Below are 24417 nucleotides of genomic sequence, written 5' to 3'. Positions count from 1 at the left end.
AAATGCCCTACAGCAAAACGCTCTACACCGAAAAGTGCTAGACCCACTACGGATGGGATCCTCTGTCACCTCTGCCGGTTTACGAGCCATGATGATTCAGAACCACTGGTCTATGGAGCGCCATCCCTGATATACAGAAAACGCCGCTCGTACTTCCCGTTGTCGCCATGAATCCGCCTAAACAACAAAAGATGCCAAATCAGATATTTATATTAAAATGGATACTTCAATGACTACTTCTTTGAGCAGAACAAGGCATTTGTGCTCTCACAACAGCAAAGAATCGTTTTCCAAACCAATGCTAAAAAAGAGCCAATGCAACTCGTTGGGAAGAGCAAGTGCCAAGCTAGCTCAAAACAGCTACTCGGTTGGTTCAGGTCCTTGTCGCGGGTGTGCCGGCTGGCTTCTCGATAATCTTTTCAAATCCTTGAAGCTTTCATTTCCTCCACCCCAAACTTGTAAAAAAAAAAAAAAAAAAAAAAAGGCAGCTGGCAAAAAAATAGAAAAAAAGTCGGAAAATGGCGAGGAGGAAACGAGAGGCGATTTCCTCCTTTCACAGTGGCGAGAAGGAAAGTGAGGGTCGGGTTCCTTCTCTCTGCTTGCGGGCCGGCCTTTGTTCACACTCTTGCAACCGAGTACGGCCGAGAAAGACTTCTTGGGACCGGATGCGCTGAGCGGAGCTGGTCCTAAGAGATCGCAAGAGGCTTAAAAACCAGTTTGGTCTCTGTCGGTCGTACTCGGTTGCAAGAGTGTGAACGGACCTTTACACCTCCCCTCATCCCCCTCCCCCCTTTCCCCATCGCCTCCCCAAGTCGAGCTCTGAGCGGCGAGCCGCTCCAGTAAATCTGTAGTTGCAAGTCGAAAGCTGCGTCGTCTGTTTCGTCCTCTTGTGTGTTTCTTTCGTTTTAAGTCAATGTAGATCACCAACACGCTCAAGTCCTTAATTAATAATTTAGCTGGAAAATTAGTCAATATGAAAAGAATAAAGACCAAAATTCAACTGGATGTGTTTTCTCAGATTTGAACATGAAAACTTGTTGTCGGAGTACTCCTTGTTGCAAAGTTTGCATACTGCGGTAAAATAGTTAGCAACCAGCTTCACCACAGAAGAATACCCTCTGTACGCCGGCCATGCTAGTTCTTTGTTCTCATCAACATCCCTATCCTTGGTAGCACTAGCACATTGCTGGCTCGTTGACGGTTGCGCTGGGTTCAGGATCTCCTTTGATATATTTCAGTTCGTACCTGGCAAACTGGAAACAAGCCCTGCGCAAACTGCAGTAAATTTTGCCTCTACCGTTGAAACCACGCCGGAGTGGTGGCGCAAGTCAAAATACGACACATGCCCAGTGCGGACTAGTGCATGGCGCTAATCAAAATACGAAACATACGAATTTCCCTCCGCGTGTATTGTTGTTTCACGGTTGATTCACTCGATTAAAAAGCGTGCACAGAAAAAAGAAAAACCGCAACAGAGATAGTGCTTTAATATACCAAGATGTAAGTGTTCAGTCACAAAGTACAAGCAAGTGCGTAAAGATAACTACATTCTTCTTTTTTTTTTTTCATCAAATCTACACGTGACTATATTCGGATAGCGACTCGCGAGAAAGAAGGTATTCTCAAGTTTGTGCAAGGCCAACTTACACTCAAAATGTCGGAACAGACAATTTGGAAAGTGCAAGGAATAGCTAGATTATACTCGTTCAATGATACTGTAAAACCCTTGATGTTCGCGAGCCCCTAATTTTCGCGAATATCGCGAATTGAAAAATCCGCGAAACTTAAAGGTACGCTAAAATTTCTGTCTTAAAGAATTTCAATGCAGGTCTCTGGAACTCGCGAAATTTAGTGGCCGCGATATGTCCTCTGTGACCGATTCGCGAAAAATAGGGGCCCCGAAATTAAAGGGTTTTACAGTATATTATTCACAAAGAACTGAAAAGTAACGACAAAAGTAACGTCGGTACTTTCATCGTTACTTCAGAAAAAGTAATAGAACTACATTTACAAGTTACATTCTTAAAAAGTAACTCGTTACAGTTACAAGTTACCGAAAAAGGAATGAGGTTACTGTAACGCGTTACTAGTAACATGTCACTACCGAAGACTGATTGTAACCAGTAGTCTCCGGGGTTCTCTCACGAGGTCGTGTCCGCACCAAATGACAAGGTGTTCTTTCGGGCAAGCTAACCATTTCTTGGAGGGCGGGTACCCTAGCAGCTTCTTGGTAAATGTAGCCAAGGGCTTCTTGAAGAGGGTGCGTAATCCGGAGGGCGGCATGGGTAGGAAGAATACGCAGAATCCTGTTGTGGTGCCCATCATCCACAAGGTTGTGAACAGGATAAAAAAAAATGAAAGCCATTTGCAACTCCCTGTAACGCCGAATTAGAGTGCAGCTCTTGAGGAGGGAAGGCAAGGGGAGGGGAGACGTCACGTGACTTCGGGGGGGGGGGGGGGTTCACGCGGCCTGGGGGTCACGTGACCTCGAGGGGAAAATTTTCCCCGCTAGATTTAGCGGGGAAAATTTTCCGCTAGATTTAGCGGGGAAAATGTTCCAGTAGATTTAGCGGGGAAAATTTTCCGCTAGATTTAGCGGGGAAAATGTTCCAGTAGATTTAGCGGGGAAAATTTTCCGCTAAATCTAGCGGGGAAAATTTTCCGCTAGATTTAGGGGGGAAAATTAAAATTTTCCGCTAGATTTAGCGGGTAAAGTTTTCCCGCTAGATTAAGGGGGGGAATTCTCCGGCTAGATTTAGGAGGTAAATTTTTCCGCTAAATTTAGTGGGGAAATTTACCGATAATGCACCGCGCGGTTACGCCGACGCCGCTCAAGCCGGAAACAGGCGCCTAAGAGCTGCGCTCTAAAAAGTCGTACGACGGCACGGCCATTCCTGTGGTTTTCTCATCTCCCTGCAAGCTGGGACATTTGTGTGCGAGAGTGGACAGAAGCCGGACCCCTACCCCTGGATGTTTTAAGCAGCATAAAACTAAGTTTGTTCCTTCCGTGGGAGGGGTGCTTTATTGCACACCGCTGACGCGTAAGAAAACCGACATTGGTCAAACAGGCCGTTATATAGATGACAGCTTGCGTGAACATGCGTGTGCGATGAGGGCTTCACCGTCAGCAAACTTGGCGGTGCACTACGATAGGTGTGGTTGTGCTCCTTTTATAATCGAGATTGACATTCTTGAAAACTATCAACAGACGGCTATAGAGATTACGGAAGCCAACAAAAATAGGTGTCAGTGGCTCCCTACATAAGCTTATATGACTGCGAACTTGCGTTTATCGGCAGCTTTCAACGTGATGGTCGTTTGCTGTGATGTGACGCATTTGATTGTATGCACCCACGCCCTGTGTGCTTCTTTTTACAAAATAAACACCTGGAAGTCAGCGCTCTGTGTGTGGTCACCTTCCCTGTTTCTGTCGTTTTTCGCACTGTTCTTAACCCTTTTGCAGAGGCTGGAGCTAGTGATCGCGGCATTACTTTCCTCAACAAACGCAATTATGCATATGACGGTTTGATCCATACATCAAAATGCAACTGCAAACCTTAATTTATTATATTTTTTTTTCGGCAGCCACTGTTCATATGAGGTAGAAACTCTTAAAGAGGACAGCAATATTTATATTGCCACTTCGGTACTATATACACATGCGTATATATATATATATATATACCGGATGTTCCATTTTAATTCGAACCGATTTATTAGAAAGAAAATTCGTAAAAGGTGGACTAATACATTTTGGGTAGGTGAGTTATTCGGCCAGGAGAACATCATATGGGTGGCTAACCTTTGCGATATGTCGGATAATTAACTAAACTTCCTTAATTAACTTTGTAATCAGTAAAATGGTTATATGATTTCAATTAGAAATATGCTGAACATAATTTAAAGTCACTACACCAGTCAATTTTAGAACGACTTGAAGCTCGTGGAAAACTCAGGGGCGTACTAGAATTACCACCCTTGCAGCAGGCACCAACGTAGCAATAGACCTATTGCTAAATTACCCAAGCATCAAGGAGAATGCAGGGATTGGTGTTTCATGCGCCGCACGTGCTGGCCTCTACAGTAGTAAGTTTTCTAAAACAAATGCCTAAAACAAATGGCATCTTGCACACGTGCTCGTCAACGCTTTTTTTGTTTGTTATTTACTTCGAATGTTTTATACGAGGAAGGCGTGCGCGTGTGGCGCATGGAACACCAAATTCTGCATTCTCCTTGATGCTTGGGTAATTTAGCAATAGGTCTATTGCGGAACTCGATAATAATCTAATCATCAGCGCCTTGCCACTGCTAGCTTTGCGCCTGCAGCACGAGTGGTAATTTTGGTGCACCCCCGAGGTTCTCACAGAATTCAAGCCGTTCTAAGGTTGACTGATATTGTCACGAATTGAGGCGACGAGAAGCCAAACAGTGAACTGAAGGATAAAGGTTTAATTTGCGAACTTGTGCCAAACAAAATAAGTAACGAAAGAGCGTCGAGGCAGCAGAAAAGCGGGCGGCGATTCGGCGGCATTTCAGAGCGCTAGCGAGACTGATTCGACAAGGTCGCGGGTAGCTGCTTATCTACCGTGCGTCACTATCTCGAAAGTTCGGCAAAGAAGGCTCGAGCGTCGCGCGCTCGGGGCGAGGATGAACTGTCATTTTCGAGAATAACAAAGCAGAGGGAAAGCTACGTCTGGTGCGAGAATGAACGGGAATCTTCTAGAAGAATGTGACCAAGCGGTGCTTTCTCGGCTCTGCGGGCGGCATTATCCCCCCTTTCAAAAGTGCATCGCCCCGATGCAAAGCGAAAGGAAAACGGAAATGGCTAAAGCATTTACGGTGAAACAAAATAAGCATGCAGTGTCACAATCCTAACGCGCGTAGAACGGCTTGAGTCGAACTACGTGGACGACCTCGGGTCGTGGTTGGCGGCGTCCTGATGGTCGACTTCCGTCGGGGAGCACCTCGTAGTTCAACTCCCCTGGGCGGCGGATGACCTTGTAGGGTCCAAAGTAGCGTTTTAATAGTTTCTCGCTGAGGCCGCGGCGGCGAATGGGCGTCCACACCCATACCCTGTCTCCGGGCTGGAACTCCACGTCGCGGCGACGAGGGTTGTACCTGCCAGCGTCCACACGTTGCTGGTCCTTTATTCGAAGACGGGCTAGCTGGCGTACTTCTTCTGCTCGTTGGGTGACCAGCTGGGCGTCTTCGGTGCCGTCGTTCGTCGGGTCGTGAGGCAGCATGGCGTCGAGCATCGTCGTCACCTTTCAGCCGTGTACCAGCTGAAAGGGTGTAATACCGGTAGTTTCTTGAATCGCCGTGTTGTGCGCAAACGTGACGTAGGGCAACACTTCATCCCACGTCTTGTGTTCCACGTCCACGTACATCGAAATCATTTCGGCGATGATCTTGTTTAGTCGCTCCGTCAGCCCGTTGGTCTGCGGGGGGTTGGCCGTGGTCCGGCGGTGGTCGGTGTGGCTCAGGCGGAGTATCTCTTGTGTCAGTGCGCCATGAACGAGGATCCTCGGTCCGTAATCAGGACTTGGGGAGCGCCGTGTCGGAGCACGATAGACTCCACGAAGAACTTGGCTACTTCCACGGCGGTCCCCGACGGGAGTGCTTTTGTCTCGGCGTACTTGGTGAGGTAATCAGTTGCCACAATTATCCAACGGTTTCCCTGCGTCGACGGTGGGAAAGGTTCGAGAAGATCCATTCCAATCTGCTGGAATGGTGCAGTCGGGGGCGCGATCGGTTGCAGGAGACCTGCCGGCTTCGTCGGTGGTTTCTTGCGTCGTTGGCATTCGTGGCACGAACGGACGTAGAGGTGGACAGTCTTCGGGAGCTTGGGCCAGTAGTCCTTTTCTCGGATCCGTGCAAGAGTCCTACTGTAGCCAAGGTGACCAGATGTTGGGTCGTCGTGGCAGGCTTGGAAGACCTCTTCTCGAAGACTAGCAGGGATCAGCAGGAGCCATGTCGAGTTGTTGTCCCCGAAGTTCTCGTTATAGAGGATACCTCTCCGGACGGCGAATCTTGGCAGGTCACGTGAGAAGGCTCGGGGAATCGTACCCCCTAGTCCCTCCAAGTGGTCGATCAGTGCACGCAACTCAGGATCGTCCCGCTGGAGCGCTGCCATACCGTGAATGCTCACCGCGCCAAGAAGGTGGTCGTCGTCGTCGCCGTCGTCTTTGGTACATCCGGTAGCTGACTCGACAGGGGCTCTGGACAGGCAGTCGGCGTCGCTGTGTATTTGGCCTGACTTGTAGACCTCGGTCACGTCGTACTCTTGCAGTCGTAGGCTCAACCGAGCGAGGCGTCCCGATGGGTCCTTCAGGCTCGCTAACCAACACAGCGCGTGGTGGTCGGTGACCACCCGAAATGGACTCCCGTACAAGTATGGGCGGAATTTCGTGATGGCCCAGACGACGGCCAGACATTCCTTCTCGGTCGTCGAGTAATTGCGTTCCGCGTTCGACAGCGTCCGGCTAGCGTATGCGATCACGCGCTCCGCACCGTCTTGTCGTTGGACCAGTACCGCTCCGAGTCCTGTATTACTGGCGTCCGTGTGGACCTCCGTTTCGGCTGATTGGTCGAAGTGGCCGAGAATCGGTGGTGACTGGAGCCGTCGCTTTAGTTCGTCGAATGCCTGTTGTTGTTCTCCACCCCATTCGAAGTTCACGGCGTCTTTCGTAAGGCGCGTTAGCGGCGCAGAAAGCTTAGCGAAATCCTGAACGAATCGCCGGTAGTATGCGCAAAGTCCAAGGAATCTTCGGACGGCCTTTTTGTCGGTGGGCGGTGGAAAGGCCGCTACGGCGCGAGTTTTCTCAGGGTCAGTACTTACACCTTCGTTGCTCACAACGTGACCCAGGAACTTCAGTTCGCCGTAGGCAAACCGGCACTTCGTCGGCTTGAGGGTAAGTCCTGCGGTCCTGATTGCCTCAAAAACGGCACGAAGGCGTCGCAAATGCTCGTCGAGTTTGGCCGTGAATACCGCGACGTCGTCGAGGTAAACGAGACAGCTCTGCCACTTGAGGCCTGCAAGGACGGTGTCCATGACACGTTGGAACGTTGCCGGCGCCGTGCACAGTTCGAAGGGCATCACCTTGAACTCAAACAGTCCGTCGGGCGTGACGAAGGCAGTCTTTTCTCGGTCCCGTTCGTCGACTTCGATCTGCCAGTAGCCACTCTTAAGGTCCATCGACGAAAAGTATCGGGAGTGGCGCAACCGGTTCAGCGTGTCGTCGATGCGGGGGAGCGGATACACGTCTTTCTTGGTGACCGCGTTGAGCCGCCGGTAGTCAACGCAGAATCGAAGCGTTCCGTCTTTCTTCTTTACAAGCACGACTGGAGAGGCCCACGGGCTGCTCGAAGGCTGAATGATGTCGTCGTTGAGCATCTCCTGTACTTGTTCATGAATGGCCTCTTGTTCCTTTGGTGAGACCCGGTGCGGTGGCCGATGCACAGGGAGCGCGTGCTCGTTGGTAATGATGTGGTGTTTCGCAACTGTTGTCTGGCGCACCCTCGACGTCGTCGCAAAGCAATCGTCGAACTCGGCGAGGAGGTCTCCGAGCTGTCGTCGTTCCGTGGCGCTGAGCTTGGGGTTAACGTCGAGCTGTGGCGGCACTGTACTGGACGGCTGACATGGCGAGGGCTCGTCGGAGATCGCGGCGATTTCGGCGTCGGCCCGGAGTTCCTCGACGTGTCCTATAGTGGCACCTTTCGTGAGATGCTGCGCCTCCGGTCGAAAGTTCGTCACGAGGACCACACAACGTCCATCCTGCAGCTCTGCTACGCCCCTTGCGACGCCTATTCATCTTCCGAGAAGCAGTCGGATGTTGCCTTCCAGAAGGACTTTCCCGCTGGCAACTGCGTCGGTAACGACGGGCACAAGAAAACTCGACCGTGGCAGCAGGTTCAAGTGGTCCGCAATGACTCGGACGGCGGCTGGCGACGTTTTGGATCCCTCCTGAGGTAGCACGAGCTTTCGCAGCGTCAACCTGTTTGCTCCAAGGTCGATCACAGCACCGTACTCACAGAGGAAGTCCATGCCAAGGATGACGTCTCTCGAACAGTCTTTGAGGACGACGAATTTTACGGGGCAGGTCTCTCCGTGGATGTCCACGCACGCAGTACACCTTCCCACTGGTGTGATAAGATGTCCGCCGGCGGTTCGTATTTTCGGGTCATCCCACGGCATCATCACCTTCCGAAGACGGCGAGAGAGCTTCCCACTTAAAACCGAATAGTCTGCTCCGGTGTCGATGAGCGCCTTCGCGTCGTGGCCGTCGATGATTACGTCGAGGTTATTGGACACCGTCGCAGAAGCTTCGCTCTGACGAGTCTCGTCGCTAGTGGGGGAGCCCTCCGACGTTTGTGGAGGATATTGGCGTCGTTTGTCCTCGGCTATACCACCTCCCTGCATTGCCGCACTTAGTGTTCCCGACGGGAAGCGATGGGTGACAGGCTGTCTCGGCGAGACCGGCGGAAGGGCGATGGCGAGCGTCGGGGAAACGGTGAACGGAATCCTCGGCGGCGAGACGACTCAGGTGAAGAAGAGCGACGGAGGTAGTCCTCGATGTCCCGAGGTCGCTCCCCAAGACGTGGTCGAGGGTCGTTGGGCGCAAACCCTCGTAGGCCCAGCTGGCGGTAGGGGCATCGACGGTAGATGTGGTCGGCTTCCCCGTAGTGGTAGCACAACGGGCGTCGATCGGCCGTTCGCCACACGTCGGTCTTCCTGGGCGCCGGTTGCTCTTGCCGGACGTACTGAGGTCGATCGTCGAGACGTCGGGGGTACGGCTGTGCTGGTGCGTCCCGTCGTCGTGGTGTTGGAGGTTGACGGGCAGCAGGTGGTGGTCGTCGGGCCATGGCGGTGTAGCTCACCGTCGGTTGCTCGAGCGGGGCGGGGTTGACAGGAGCCCGTTGTTCGATGGCTCTCTCGAGCTCGTCCCTCACAACTTCGGCAATGGACAGCGACGCCGGGGGGTCGGCAGCAGGCAGCAGTTTCTTGAGTTCTTCGCGAACGACTTGACGGATAATCTCGCGAAGCTCGTCGGTGCTGGTGCTGAACTCGGAGCTTGCCGATGCCAGAGTTGAAACGCCGTTGAGCCGATGGTAGTGGCGCGCTCGGGCCATTAGCGTCCGCTCGATGTTTGTCGCTTCGGCAACAAATTCTTCAACGGTCGTCGGAGGGTTGCGAATAAGTCCCCCGAAGATTTCGCTTTTTACGCCTCTCATAAGGAAGCGCAACTTTTTCTCGTCAGTGGCTTCCGGGTCGGCGCGGCTGCTCAGGCGGAGGATGTCTTCAACGAAACTGGTGACGGTTTCGTTGGGGCCTTGAGTCCTCGCCTGGAGAAGGCCTTCGGCCCGCTGCCTACGATGCTGATTCATGTACGCCCGCTTTAGCTCGGTGACGCAGGCGTCCCACGACGTGAGCGCAGCCTCGTGATTCTCGAACCAGTGCCTCGCAGTACCCTCCAACGAAAAGTAGAGGTTCTGCAGGTACTGCTCGGCTGTCCATCCGTTATGGCGTGCCACGCGCTCGTAGTGTTGGATTCAGTCCTCGACGTCCTCGAGGATCTGCCCGTGGAAGGGCGTCGGAGTCCGAGGGGCGACGGGCAGGTAAACGACGGCAGGAGCGGCGGGGTTCGGCGACTGGTTGGCCATCGTCGTCTTCGCTTGCCTTGTCCTCGCCGGTAGTGGTCCGAATTCAGGAGCTTGCCCTTGAAGACGGCGGCTGACACGATGCTACGAGTCTTCAACGGAAGGTCGTCGGGAAATGGGGCTTGCTGATCGAGTTCTTGTAGGGGTACGCTGCACGGGTTTCCTACCCCGCACCTCCACCAGAAATGTCACGAATTGAGGCGACGAGAAGCCAAACAGTGAACGGAAGGATAAAGGTTTAATTGGCGAACTTGTGCCAAACAAAATAAGTAACGAAAGAGCGTCGAGGCAGCAGAAAAGCGGGCGGCGATTCGGCGGCACTACAGAGCGCTAGCGAGACTGACTTGACAAGGTCGCGAGTAGCTGCTTATCTACCGTGCGTCACTATCTCGAAAGTTCGGCAAAGAAGGCTCGAGCGTCGCCCGCTCGGGGCTAGGATGAACTGGCATTTTCGAGAATAACAAAGCAGAGGGAAAGCTACGTCTGGTGCGAGAATGAACGGGAATCTTCTAGAAGACCATGACCAAGCGGTGCTTTCTCGGTTCTGCGGGCGGCAGAGCCGCCCGCAGAGCCGATTTAGCGTTTTTTTTTTTCGATTATGCTGAGCATTTTTTAAAAATTAAAGCTGTATATTTATTTTTACTGATTAAAATTAATTAAAGCAGTTTAGTTAATTATCCGACTTATCGCAAAAATTACATACCTATATGATGTTCCTTTGGCCGAATAAGTCACGTGCCCAAACTGTATTAGTCCATCTTTCACGAATGTTTTGTAATAAACCGGTTGGAATTAAAATGGAACACCCGGTATATATATATATATATATATATATATATATATATATATATATATATATATATATTTATTCTTTCAGATTTTTTTTTAAAAAAGCCCCCTCCCCCGTAAAAGAGTTACAACAGTACAAAAAGCAAGTCATCGGCCCTTTGGTTCCCACAATTCACTGACCCGGAGAAGAAGGAAGAACACTTGTGCGTGGGATGTACATTTTCAGGTGATGCACATGCGCTGAAAATGTCTTGGTCTTCCGTGAAGTTCTCCAATCTCGAACTTCATAGGTTAGTGGTCCAATTTTCTTAGTGACTTCACAGGGACCCCTATACCTTGGCAGAAGCTACTGTGCTCTACCTGTCTTTCGCTGTTGCCTCCGAACCAGGACAGAGTCACCCGGTGATCGTGAGGAACACGGTGTTAAGCCAGGAGCGCTGTATCGAGAAGCCGCACGCTGTTGGGAATGTAATATAGCCATTCTTGGCTCGTTCTCGTGCGTCATCCAGGCGGTGCTGAAAGTTATTGTCTGCAAAATCGTCCCCCCTATTCCGCCACGTTACAGATGATGAGCATTCTTGATGAAGCACCGCCGATCTACCATGAACAAGTTGAAATGGTGTATAAGTGGTACTTGACTGCTTCACGGTATTCATCGCGAACGCGGCATAAGGAACAAAAGTGTCCCAATCCGTGTGCGTGACATTTAAGTACGAATAAAGAATTCTAGCAATTGTTCTGTTAGCTCGCTCAACCAACCCGTTCGTCTGCGGTCGGTAGGGAGCTGCTTTAGCATGAGTTATGCCTTGAGATGCTAGCTCTTCTCAAAACACGGCAGAGGTAAAAGCTGTACCTCGATCAGTTATGATCATCCGTGGCACTCCGTGTCGCAGGAGAAGCTGGGTTCTAAGGAACCGCACCACTTCTTCGGTTGAGATACTGGCCAGGGGGCATAACTCTATCCATTTGGTAAGATGATCTACCGCCACTAGAATGAAGCGGTGGCCGTCTGATTTACGTGGAAAAGGCCCGAGATGGTAGATTCCCCACACTTTGATGGAGCCTCAGGTGGTGGTATGGGGTGAACTTCACATGGCTTGCTTGTATTTGGTGACTTGCGTTGCTGACATTGTGAGCAAGAGGCTACGTAGCTTGCCACGTCCTTTCGAAGCCCGGACCACCATTACCTTTCTATCTTCTGGAACGTTTTGTCACGGCCTAGATGGCCCGCCGTAGGGTCGTCGTGACAAAGATGCAGTACCGCTCCGCGTAGTGAAAATGGGACAACTGGTACCCAATGTTTAGTGCTGAAACTGCGATGGCAAAGTAACCGGGCACGAATCTGGTACGCTTTACGTAGGCGATTAGTCGTGGGTGGTACGTCAGTCGTTTGAAGTCGAGACATGATGTCCTGGATTTCACAATCTTGTTCCTGGCCTGCGTTCAAATTAAATGCAGACGCACAAAAGCAAGCATCGTGGTCAGGAGAATCCGGTATGTCCTTCATCGGATGACGAGATAGAAAGTCTGCATCTCGGTGTTCTTTGCCACTCCGACGAACAATTGTGAAGTTATCTTGAAGTAAAATCGACCAACGAGCCAGTTTGGCTGTTAGATCTTTCTTGCTTTGGAGCCATGTCAAGGCTGAGTTATCTGTCACAACTTTGAAGTGTCGTCCGTAGAGATATGGCTGGAAGTGTTGCACTGACCAGACTAGTGCAAGACACTCAAGTTCTGAAGAATGATACCGTTGTTCTGCGTCCGTCAGACGGCGACTTGCGTATGAAACAACCCGTTGCGTGCCGTCGTCATCTTGTTGCAACAAAACAGCACCGAGTCCCTCTCCACTGGCATCTGTGTGGTTGCCTTAGCAGGGTCAAAGTGGGCGAGAACTGGGGCAGTCAACAAGGCACTCCTCAGGTCTTTTGTTCCTCTGCTGTCCATCGCCAGGCTACATTTTTGCGTAGCAGACGGGTCATTGGAGCTGCACGGCGCGCATAGTCAGAAATGAATCGGCGAAAATATGATGCGAATCCCTGGAAACTTTTTACTTCCTTTAATCATGTTGGAACAGGATACTCTGCGAAGGCTTGAAGCTTGACAGGATCTGGTGTAATCCCTCTTTTTGATACAACGTGTCCAAGGTAGGTTACTTCTTTATACCCAAAGTAACACTTTTCCGGTTTCAGGCGCAGATTGGCAGAGGAGAGCGCATCCAATACTGATGTAAGTCTTTGGAGGTGTCCATCGAATGTGCTTCCATACACAATTACGTCATCTAGATATACGAGTGCCATGGTCCACTTCAGGTGGCCTAGCACCCTGTCCATTAGTCTCTGAAATGTTGCAGGTGCATTACACAGCCCAAAAGGCATTCTTGTAAACTGGTAGAGCCCATCCGGTGTCACAAACGCAGATTTTTCTGGATCCTTGGGGTCCAGCGCAACCTGCCAGTATCCTGACTGGAGAGCCAAGGTGGTGAAATACTCTGATCCCTGTAGTCGATCCAGGGCATCATCTAAGTGAGGTAGGGGGTACACATCCTGCTTTGTAAGGCTGTTGATTTTTCTATAGTCAACAGAAAACCGGATTGTACCATCTTTTTTTCGGACGAGCACCACTGGAGAGGACCATGGGCTTGATGAAGGTACGACCACCCCTTGTTGAATCATGTCCTTAACTTGCGTTTGAATAACACTTCGTATGGAGCAAACCTACGCTGTGACTGGTGAATAGGTCGATTGTCCCCAGTGTCGATGGAATGCTCGACTAAAGACGTGCAGCCGAGTTCGTTTGGAGAAAGTGCGATGCAGCTGCGATGACGTTGAAGGAGCTGTCGAAGCACTGTCATCTGCTCAGCGTCAAGGTCAAGATTAACATTAAAAATTTCCCATGGAAGACTGGGTATGTCTGCCTGTGAGTTGAATTCAAGTGCGACTGTATTCACCTGCACTTCAGGGCAGGAGGGCTGGGCGGTTCCGACTTGTGCCCCGGGTTTTAGCGTGATGTCGTTCAATCTAATATTTAGAGCCAAGATGACGAAGTTTCCCCGCAGAGAAGATGCCAAAGTGTGGGGGTGACAAACTTGTGTCCAGGTTTAGCTTGAAGGAGAGGTGCGTAAATGACGTCGCCGCTGAAGCTCTGGTGGGGCGTATTCACCGGAACCCACGAAGCAGAGCTCGGGGGTATGGTGACCGTTTTGCACACGTAGACATTGCTTGTCACAGGTGTGATACTTGCTGTGTCGGTGCCAAGCAAAGCTCGAAGCACTTTCTGGACGTGGTCAAGCGAATCTCTCAGAAGTGCGGTTGTGCCATTCCATACGTTGAAGATAACTCGAGCGGCGCCAAGATGTAACTTGTGCCTTGATAAGAACTTACTGTGATCACTTGTCGATGTTGCGATTCTCTTGTCTCTTGAATCCGGAAACTCATTATTAAGAAAGTTATTCTTACGGCACCACTCGTAGCCAAGCCCTACCGGGCAAACAGAGTTTTCGAGTACCACGAACTCCACTGGTGAAGTACTCTCAACTGTTTTCACTTGCAAAGTGAGGATACCCAGGTTGTGAATCGCAGTACCGTTCACAGTGAACAATCCAAGTGACGTCGAACGAAGACGTGCGACTGCTGGAACCAGGGATGATGCCAGAACGTTCACTGCTGCTCCAGTGTCAAGAAGAGCATCTTGGTACCCAATACATTCGATCCAAACAGGAAATTTTGGAACCGACGATTGGCTGCTTGCCGCTGATGTAAGAGGAAGTTTTAGGGGAGTTACTGAAGAAAGCACCGTGCTCGCTCCCCGGTTAACCTTGGAAGCTTGATGAGTGGTTTCAGACCGGGCTGGTTGTTGTGTAGGATTGTGTTTCCTTCTACCATGCCGCCTTTTTCGCGCCGAAGATAAGGCTGAAAGTGGTGATGGTGGCTCTTGTGGCTGCCTAGCCCTCTGCACAAACTCTGTGGCCCTTTGAGCAGTTGCCGCTTTTAGCGCTTAATTCAGGGCATCTTTGACGTTTGTAGGTCGTGAAAGACGTACAAATACTTGAACCTCTCGATCAGCTATGGCATCTACAAAAGCGGAGGTGCCAATCTTATCTTTTGCGTCTGTTGGGGCTCCAGGATGTGCCTTGACAACCAAGCGCTGGATGTCGGCTGCCAGCTGCTGGAGGGTTTCGTGAGAGCGCTGATGGCGTAAACTTAACTCCGAGCTGTGCACTTGTTGGAGATGTCTATTTCCAAAACGTCGCTTCAGTGCTTCACGTAGGGCCGGGAATGATGGGTGAATACCATCGAATTGGTAAAGCACGTCTAGAGCTGGTCCTTGGAACTGGGAGACTAGCGCGTGAACTTTGTCGTCTTCCGTCCAGCCGTTGGCTTGTGCAATAATTTCAGCCTGGTACAGATAAAGGTGAACTGGTACGCTGCCGTCGAAGGGTTTTAACTTCAGTGACGGATTAGTCCTTGCACAGGTACCTCGGTTCACATTCGTCAAGAGGCTAACTGTTGAAACGATCTCACCTTCATCCAGAGCCGGTGGACAGGTCTTGAGGTCATCTACAGAAATTCCCAAAGCGTCACTTTGTGGCCCATTGATGTCGCTCGGAAAAACATTCAAGCCAGTTTGAAGGCGTTGTAGCGGCGTTGGAACGCTCATGAAGAAGCCATTTTCAGGTGCTCGCTGCGAAGTGTTGCCGGAGTGGGACGTAACGTGCAGGTGGATTCGCCATCGAAATTTAGAAGTGATCCCACCGCTGCCACCGAAATGTAAAAGGCTCACTGGAGTAAACTTCAGTTCCGGCTGACGGAATGCCACTTAACGCTCACAAGGGCGCCAATCTACTCCTCGCCCTCTTCTTCGTCTGCCTCTAACAATATATATATTGAAGGCGAACAAAACAACCTGAAACATTAAAGTTAGTGTTCCGTGTTTTCAAATAAATCGGAAAAACTCAGAAATTTTAATACACCAATAACCCCCCCGCCCCCCCCCCTTCCCCTCAAAGAAAAAAAAAAAAAGAGGAAGAAGACGGTATTTTACAATTAAGTTTGATCAGCGCACAGGGTAAATGGTCCTGGAAAAATGCCACGGCAGTTATCTTTACAACCACAGACCATTGTCAAAAGAGGTCTTACCGCTTATCTCGTCAAGGTTCATTCAGACAACAGGGTCACTTTCAAGTCACGACAAAAACCACTGTTTTAGTTTTTATTTTGGGCCATATAGAACGTACAATCGGAAAGGCTAGTAAAATGTTTTATTTTATCCGTCGAAATTTTAGATCCGCGTCGCGAAACGTTAAAGAAACACTTTATTTTTCTTTGGTAAGAACGATCCTTGATTACGCGTGCGTTGTCTGGGACCCTTATCACGACTTCCTTATCAATAAACTAGAAAAAATTCAAAATCAGGCCGCGCGTTTTGTACTGAACAACTATGACCCTTATGCTAGTGTTACAGATATGAAAGCCATGCTGGGATGGGAAACACTCGAATGTAGGCGAAAAAAACTAAGACTAAAATTTTTTCCACCGTGTCTTTCACAACAAAACAGGAATTGATAAAGCCACTTATCTTATGGAGCCATCCTACGTTTCTACCCGTTGTGATAATTCTAAAAAGGTTGCTGTTCCCACTTACAGGACTGACAGTTTTGCGAATTCATTTTTTGTCAAAACCGCGAGAAAGTGGAACGATCTCCCGGAAGATGTTGTGTCCATTGATGATAATGACGTTTTCTTTTTCCACTTGTTATAATGTTTTCTAAAACCCCCCTACAATAATGCCCACAGGGCGATGTAGGTACAATGTAAATAAATAAATAATACTATAGACTAGGGGTGGCCAAGCTGCGGCTCTTCGCGTCTTAAAGGGGCGGTGCAATGATTTTAACACTAAACGAATGCGCAGCTTGTATTTTTTATATTGTTTACTTCGGCATAAGTAAGAGAAAAAGTGCCACAATACCCCAAAATACCTCTATTTCGCTGCGTAATCGTAAAATAAAAAACGCTTTTTTTCCCAACCTGCGGCCACATGGTGGCCGCAAATGGAACCTGTGGTGCGACGTCATTCGGAGTGTTTTTTGTAAGTGATAGTGTTAGGCAATTGTAAGCTTGATTTAAGGTTAAGTTTAAAAAATCTTGTTGTTTAGGCATGCAGAAACGCTTCAAAAGCCTAATATCGCCGCTAAAAGGGTATGAATTATTTGTGGCTCCATCTACCGGAAGTCAACAAAACCTGCCGTCGCCGTCATCCGTCGACGCCCGAGGCGCCTACGGCGGCTACACGAGCAACCCGGACGTTTTGTCTTTCCCTCGCTCGACGGAGTGCGTTGGTCGTGGTCCGTAGTATCGTGGTATCGTTATTGTTCTTGGTGTCTCGACCTCGACTTCGACTTCGACTGCCCGCCGCGTCGCAAGCATCTTGCGCTCGACGTCGCTCAGGCCGTCCGCCCATGCCGCCATGTTGGTCGGGAATCGGCGGGAGAGCGGGAGAGCGGCGAGCCGGCGAGCGCTGGGAAACGGAAGCCAGAAGAATCCAACCGGAAACCAACGCCATTCCGAATGACGTCACAGGCGAAGCTGGTGCTGCTTCAATGTTGAGTTGAGGGGTGCCAGAGATACCAATTTCTTTTATTTTTTTTAATGAAAACTAGGGCAAGCAGGAAAGAATAGTTTTTGGTCCTTCGTTTTATATGTGGCCGGGATCAATTCCCGCAATTAATTAGCCAAAGTCCGCAAATTGTTGCACCGCCCCTTTAAAGAGCGGCTCGCGGCTCCCTCCCCTATCTCCCCCCCCCCCCCGCGCACACACACACACTTTCCCGCCCCCCTTCCTGTCCCACGAGCACTTCCCCAAAAAGAAAAATGGAACCTGTTTTAAATCGAAAGAAAGGTTGCGGTTTGGTAGTCTTGTGCTATGCTGCTACCTTGCTTATAGTTTGACTGCTTTTGACTCGGATAGATTGAAAGTAGTTGGAATTTCATTTATCTCTTTGGACAAGAGTTTGCCCCCGCCCTCCCTCCTTCGCGGCTCTTGGATGTTTCGTGGTTTCGTTTGCGGCTGTTAAGCCGGGTCAGCCTGGCCACCCCCGCTATATATACTTGAGCAAAAATCGTGTTTTGCGCGCTGTCATCTTCGTCTGCTGGGCTTTGGAACGCCTCCTGAGAACGCGATGTTGCACGGTATATCACAAGCTGCGCATATGTCCACAGCTCAGTGACTCAGCATTTTTCGTCCGGGTGATAAGAGATGGAATGGTTTATATTCGGCGACAACGTTTCTTTGCAATGCAGTGGAGAGGAAGAGAGCCAGCGCACAGCTTTATTTAGCGCTCAAAATGGGAGAGGAAACGCATGCCTGTATTCTCCACAGCAATGCCAAGAAAAGTTGTCGCCGAGTATAGTTGTGTTTTAAGTGGAAGGAGAAGTTGTTTTCTTTTAACAGTAAAATCTATAGACATCAGAGATCGCATAAAATGGGGAAGAGGGGATATTAAAACCTCTTTATTAAAACCTTTACCACTCCACCTCGAGCGGCCGCGGGGTAGGTTGATAGAGTAACATGGGGTGAATACGAGCTTTCTATTCTGTCCTGTGACAAAGTAGCATTGCATATGGCAATGGCAACAAAGCCAAATCCAGCTGAAGATATATCAATTGATACCTGGCGCGTTTTATTTTTTTTTTATCTGCATACGTTTACACCACAATCTTAATTTTTTTTTTTTATAAGAAACTTAGGGAAATTAAACTCCGAATTTTGGAGAATCGGACATCAAACAAAACTAAACTGCAATGAACTTCGAATTTTCGGGGAAAAAAAAAGAACTATAAAGAAACACCCACCGAATTGGTCGAAAAATATCTCCGACAGCACGAAATCCTAAGAATCAAGTATCTCACTTATGACAGATAAACAGTGACATGGTTTTAGATGTCATAGCTTTATTAATTCTGTGCAAGATACATTTCACAATTTTTGTCACAGAAATTTAATGCTATTTACTATATCTATATACTATATGCTATATACTATATCCCAAGAATTAAAAGAAATAATTAATATATTATGACATAAAAGCTTCCTCAAATGTTACTGCTGGGAGCCGAGAAGTTACACTCTCGCATTTTATGAAACCCGTTAGCACAAATAATATAGCATCAATATTCCTTTACGGCAAATTTTATACTACATCATTATTAATATCAGGAGAAAGCAAAATATTTTTCTATCAATTTTTTAATGGCCGCCTTTCGCTAAAGTATCTCATACCTGCTACTAATCTTTTCTTATACATGTTTATCAATAGATACAAAAAAGTACATGGCAATGTATGCGCATCATTCTTATAGAGTCAACGTCATCTGAAAAATGAGGACTACTGTATTCTCATCATTGTACAAGCTTGGCATTATTGCACTGCCAATTTTGTTGCAAGGGTTCACCATCAACCTAAAAACTTCCATGTTCGTCATAAAATTACACATGTACCACAACGCTACCGAGTGGTACGTAAACATAATCAGTGGAAATGTGCCTGGTCATGAACAAAAACAAATGTGCATGGAGCTCAGAAAGCGTTTCACTGAATTAACAGTGTGCATCAGATTTGGGCTACAGAGCCAATAAACAAGATAACGTCAGGATCGTGGCAACGGATAAGGAATAGGAATGGGTGATCAACAGTGAAACGTGTGGGAAATGACATGCAACACAACATAACCATAGCCGTGGCAGCAGCAGCCTCAGTTCCCTCTTCGTTCACTTCGATGAAAGCCTTGTGGACCACGTCAGAAACCACGAGAGCATTGTCGGGGCTGATCCCAGAGAGGTCGCACTTCAATGCATCAAACATGTCTTCAATTCCCATCGCAGCCAGCACGTTCTTAAGACCCACTGTGTGCTCCAGCTTGAACCTTGGTAGGCTCAATTCGATGTCGCCTTGGTACGACAGTTCCTGGATAATCTCCCTTATCTTAGAGGACGTCAAAGTTTCCTCGAGGTCCGCGAGCCCGTCAATCTCTTCCGGAAGCAGGATCACCATCGACGTCTTCTGGCCCTTGTAAGGAATTTCGAGAGCACTGACCTTGAAGTTCGGGTGTCGACACATCCTGAATCGCTGCTTGTGGTGCATCATATCTACCATCTTCGTTCGGTCGGCAGTCAAGTGGAATTCCTGTTGAGATGTGCGCTTCGGGTCGAACTGGTCGTGCCACAGCCCTTTGAAGTAGACCGCGTTAATGATGATCAGTGACGTAAAGTCATCAATAGTGCCTTCGGCAAGGAGGTCCTTGATTTTGGATTGTGTAACTTCTTCTACCCACGTGTTCACCTGAAGACGTGCTTTTTCGGCGTTTCGCTTGAAGTCAACTTTCTCGACGGTGGTGCTGTACGACTTCTCCAGAAGGTGCGTAAACACATCAAGCGTGTTGTAGGTTTCCTCGGCGTAGAGGCGGTTGGCAACATGTAGGATGACGTCGGGAGCATAACCGGGAAGTTTAGAAAAGAAGTATGCAAAGTTTTCATGGACGGTGGTGTCCTGCGTTTGAAGGGCGTTCGAGATCTGCTTGGCTGTGTCGTGTTTTGCCCCAGCAAGGGTCATAGACAGCGCAGCAGCAATGCTGAACGGGGAGCAGATAAAGTTACTTGCTCCATCGCTTTCACTCTTCAGCGTCTTGTATAAATCAACGGAGAAGGAGATGAGAGAATTACTAAAATCAGACGCCATGTTGCAATGTCTCGGCGAAGGCGTAGATCCTGAAAAAATAAACCTTCCACATTATTCGGTACGGAGTAAAGTTTAAGATGTACTAACGAATCTAAAGTAAGAATGGGGTTCGAGTAACTTGTTTGCAAATTAATAAAGCTTTTTTTTTTTTTTTTTTTTTTTTTTACGTTTAGGGCTAAAGTTTAAAGCAATTTTTTTTTTTTTTTTTTGCAATCGACATTTTTAAAGACTATACTTCGGTTTTGTTTCGGAAAATCGCGAAACTGGCGGCAGTCAGTGCCTAAGAATAAACGACTGAGCGAAGCCACGCTATCTCGCAACGGGGTGTGGGATGCCTAATCTCTCTGACATCTCGGTTAAAGTAATTACTAAAATTAAAATTACAAGTTCACTACTCACGCGTTTTTTTTTTCTTTTTCCCGTGCTACGAACATATAGAGCTTGCTAGATTGCATTTCAGACGGGTGTTCGACTGATGTATCCTAGCCTAAGCTTGAGAAGGTAGTATTTATGTTGGCGAATAAAAATCAAAATGTTTTTAGCTAGATCATATATTTTTCTGCAATGATGATTTAAATAAAACCTTTTCCGCAGAAAAAAAAAAAAGAATATTCCCCAAAATATATTGAATTTACCATTTTTCTGCATTTTGACGTTTTCCATGCGGATTCGTTTTACATTCACACGAAGGATTCATCAAGCTAGAACGATTTATAGCGGGCTGAACACAAGCAAAAATTGGTGTTCCGAGAAAATCGGTGTTGAGATTCATTTCTACATTCCACTGCGTTCGTCAGTTACGCAATGTCCCTTTGCTAGCAAATGAGAACGCGTAAAAAGGTAATGCCTTACTACAAGGAAACCATAATACAAAAAAAGATAAATAAGGTTTCTTCGTTAAGAAAATGATTAGCTGCTTTCGTTCTAATATGGTGGAGTTTACAACAATAAAAAAAAGTTATTAATAGATCTTTCGGAATTATGTAGTGCCCCCTGCGTCCGGTTTACGCATTGCGACGTTCACATGTACGGCAAGTGAAATTATCCCAGAAGCGAAGACGATGTTGATGTTGGTTTAATAGTACGTGATTTCAGAACGCAGAGAAGGCAGAAGGAAAGCAAAACAGAGAATGAGATGACTTTCTTTTCTGTTCGTTCTATTCTTCTGTGGTGCTCTGAACTTAAAATAATAAAAAAAATAAAGAAAAACATCTTCAGGATTCATCTCTTGGAAGGCCTTCCGAGATTTTCTGTAAAGATATTTAAATCTGTACCTTAAACATCTAAATATGCTATAATTTTTTCTTCCGCATTGGTTTTAGTAATTGGACGAATTGATGAATTAATGTGACTTTTAAATATATCTAGCCATAAAGAAGCAAATTTTTCTAGCTACAGCGATTTCGGTCAACTTAATTTGATTTAAATCAAATGAATTCGATTTAAATCGAACAAATCGAATTTATTTTACTTTTTCAACATCTTGATCTTTGCTTCACCCTACTAGTATCAAATCTGCGTCTAATCAACAGAACAAAGAAAAGAACTCATACCGTTCTTGTCGATGGACGTGCCTTAGTTGTGCCGCGGCTGGCAGTCATATGAACAACGCACACCTGTCGCCGACAAACAAAAAGCAGCAACAAAAAACAACAGTATCTATACGAAGTCAGCGCCACCACCGCGCCCCGCCTGCTGCGTGTGACGTGCGTCAACACAGCAACTGGATCCCAAATCGGATTCGTCCAAGGACGTTGCATTACCTCAGCATTCGAAATGTAGCCATGATGTGGTCACGCTGAGCTGCGCCGGAAACCGCTTGCACTTCCAGGCTCCGTTGCGCGCTCGCTTCGCCTGTCCCGTCGCTTTCCGGCTGTTCCGATTAATCCGGTCGGCCCGGTGCTACTATTAAATGCGACAACATCTGTTGGGGCAGCCTCCCCGGAAAAGTTTCATCTGTAACTCGAAACGCGTGCGCATACGCTGGCGACTTATAAGGGTATGCATTTAGGAGACCGAACAAGACTCCGAGTCCTTCAAGAAGAATTGAAACCAGGATGACAAGCTTTCAAGCCCGATGCTCAATCACTGCACGTCAAGAAAGAAGGCTTAGCTTTGTTTCCTTCTTCTTATCTTCCGCATGCGCGGATATCGGGATGAAGCGCTTGCTGAATGCGCCGTAGCCTCGTTCAGAATGCCTCTTAAAGAGGAAGTTACGGCCTGAGGAGAGCTGAAGAGAAGCAGGGACATGCCGAGTATAACCCACTTTACGGAATAAAAATGAGCGGACATTCGATGCGTAGTTGCCGCCTCTAGTGGTACGCTTCAGCTGTGGGGACAACAGACCGAATTTTCTTTTTTGTTTTTGATCAGAAATATCAAAGATGACAATTCGAAGGCCGCTCCACGTGCAATCAAAGCACTGGTCAGAGCTGAGCGCTCGTGCCCAGACCGTGCTAGACGAGCTTCACTTTCATTGTTATGATGTGTTAGTAAACACCGGGCTGTGGGAACAACAAGCTCGATAAAGCGCCCCCGAGAGCTTAATCTCCTGGCAAATAGAATTCGTCGCAATTTAATCGGCCGAATATGTCATTCGTAGAAGATAAGAAAGGCTCTCGCATTTCGACGTGGTCTGCAGCGGAGCAGCTCAGAGACACGGGCCCGAGTATCAGCCAGCTTTCGAGAGCAGCCTACCATAGCTTCGTGCTCACAATCGCAATCGGCAATTTATGCGATTTGTGACGCAATCACAGCTTGGCATACAAACTCGCGACGTGACTCAATATATCATAAGCAAAACCTGCCTATGTGCGCAATCGTACCGTCGTACTGAACCCCGGGAAACAACGGAAAACGTGTAACAATTATGTACGGACTGGTTCTGCGACGAGAATACGATTAGAATGCGCGTTTCAGCTAGTGTTAAGCAGTGGCGTCACAAGAAGAAGGCGGGGGGGGGGGGGGGGGGGGGGGGCGGACCGCCCCGCGTGCAGCGCTCAGGGGGGTGTCGCGGCGGGCCACGAGAGACGGGGAGGGGGGGGGGGGGGGGGGTGTTGCGGCGGGCTACCGCCCCGGGTGTCACTGACCCTCGTGACGCCACTGGTGTTAAGTCATATTACAAATTAAGTAAAACTCATATACCATACAGGCTAGAAAGTTATTGCACCCAACCCAGCGACAACGTTATTGTACGCGAAAATGGTCTTTATTTCGGCAACATACACATAACCACAACTGCACGCAGAAGCAATAAAAAAACAACAACTAACTACCGCGTTGTGCTTGCTTTTCTCAGTATACTGTAAGAGACCGTTGATATACTGCAAAAAGTTTATCCTATTTCTTGGTCTTTGAAGAAACGTTTCGGCACATTTTCTTGCACCACCAGGTAGACCGTTTCGATATAATCCTTTCCACATAAAGACGCAGTAAGTGGCGTGCGGACAAACTACGCTTCAGCGGGCGTTTTTAGCACGTCATCGAAGTTTCAACGAATCAGAACTCACAAGAAGCTCAGGTTTTTTGTGTTCTACGTTGTTTGGCTAGGTGGTCGGCATTTCTTGAAGCGTGGACAAACCTTGACCGCGAGGCTCGACATTGATGGGTTTTGAGTAAGGGTGCCGCGAACTTTTTCGAACCGAAGTTGCGATGATCAAATCAAGCGGTTCGGAAGTTCGAAAGACTTCGCATTGTCGACCTCACTATATTGAAAAATTCGTCGAAAGTCGAATTTTCGACTTGTTAAACTAAAACGTTCGACGATTTTTGAAAATTCGAACCTCGCACGTTCAGAAATGCAGTTTTTTTCCAACCTTCAAACTTATTACGATAAAAAGTTCGATCTTTTTGGAACTTATTACGCTGCGCAATTCGACGGTTGTCAAACTTTCGACCTTGATACACAAAAAATTCAATGATGTTCGAACTTTCGACCTGCTTGCACTAAAAAGGTCGAACTTTTCGACCTTTCAAATGTCCTACGCTAAGAAATCGATAATTTTCGAACTTCGAACCTATTTATCTAGAGAACTCGAACATTTTCGAACTTTCGAACCTATTTATCTAGAGAATTCAAAAATTTTTTAACTTTCGATCTTGAAAAGTCAAAAGTTCGACAAACTTCGAACTTTTAGGGTAAAAGGTCGAAGTTCGTCGAACTTCGAAAGACCAGCGGGCGGTTTCATTTGGATTCAAGCAGTGAAATACATTCGTAATTGTTTTTCTCCAAATTTTAA

General features: G+C 48.1%; 1 protein-coding gene across 1 annotated transcript; it reads right to left on the bottom strand.

The window, feature by feature from the left end:
* Positions 1–19054: 19054 nt before the first annotated feature.
* Positions 19055–20179, bottom strand: LOC120845337 (leukocyte elastase inhibitor A-like). Its single transcript, XM_040217177.3, has one exon. It carries the CDS (start codon positions 20177–20179, stop codon positions 19055–19057), a length of 1125 nt encoding a protein of 374 aa, XP_040073111.1.
* Between the last annotated feature and the right edge of the window lie 4238 nt (positions 20180–24417).

Source organism: Ixodes scapularis, unplaced genomic scaffold, assembly GCF_016920785.2.
Source record: "Ixodes scapularis isolate PalLabHiFi unplaced genomic scaffold, ASM1692078v2 PGA_scaffold3__209_contigs__length_174095766, whole genome shotgun sequence".
NCBI lineage: Eukaryota > Metazoa > Arthropoda > Arachnida > Ixodida > Ixodidae > Ixodes > Ixodes scapularis.
This window is presented reverse-complemented; position numbering and strand designations above follow the sequence as displayed.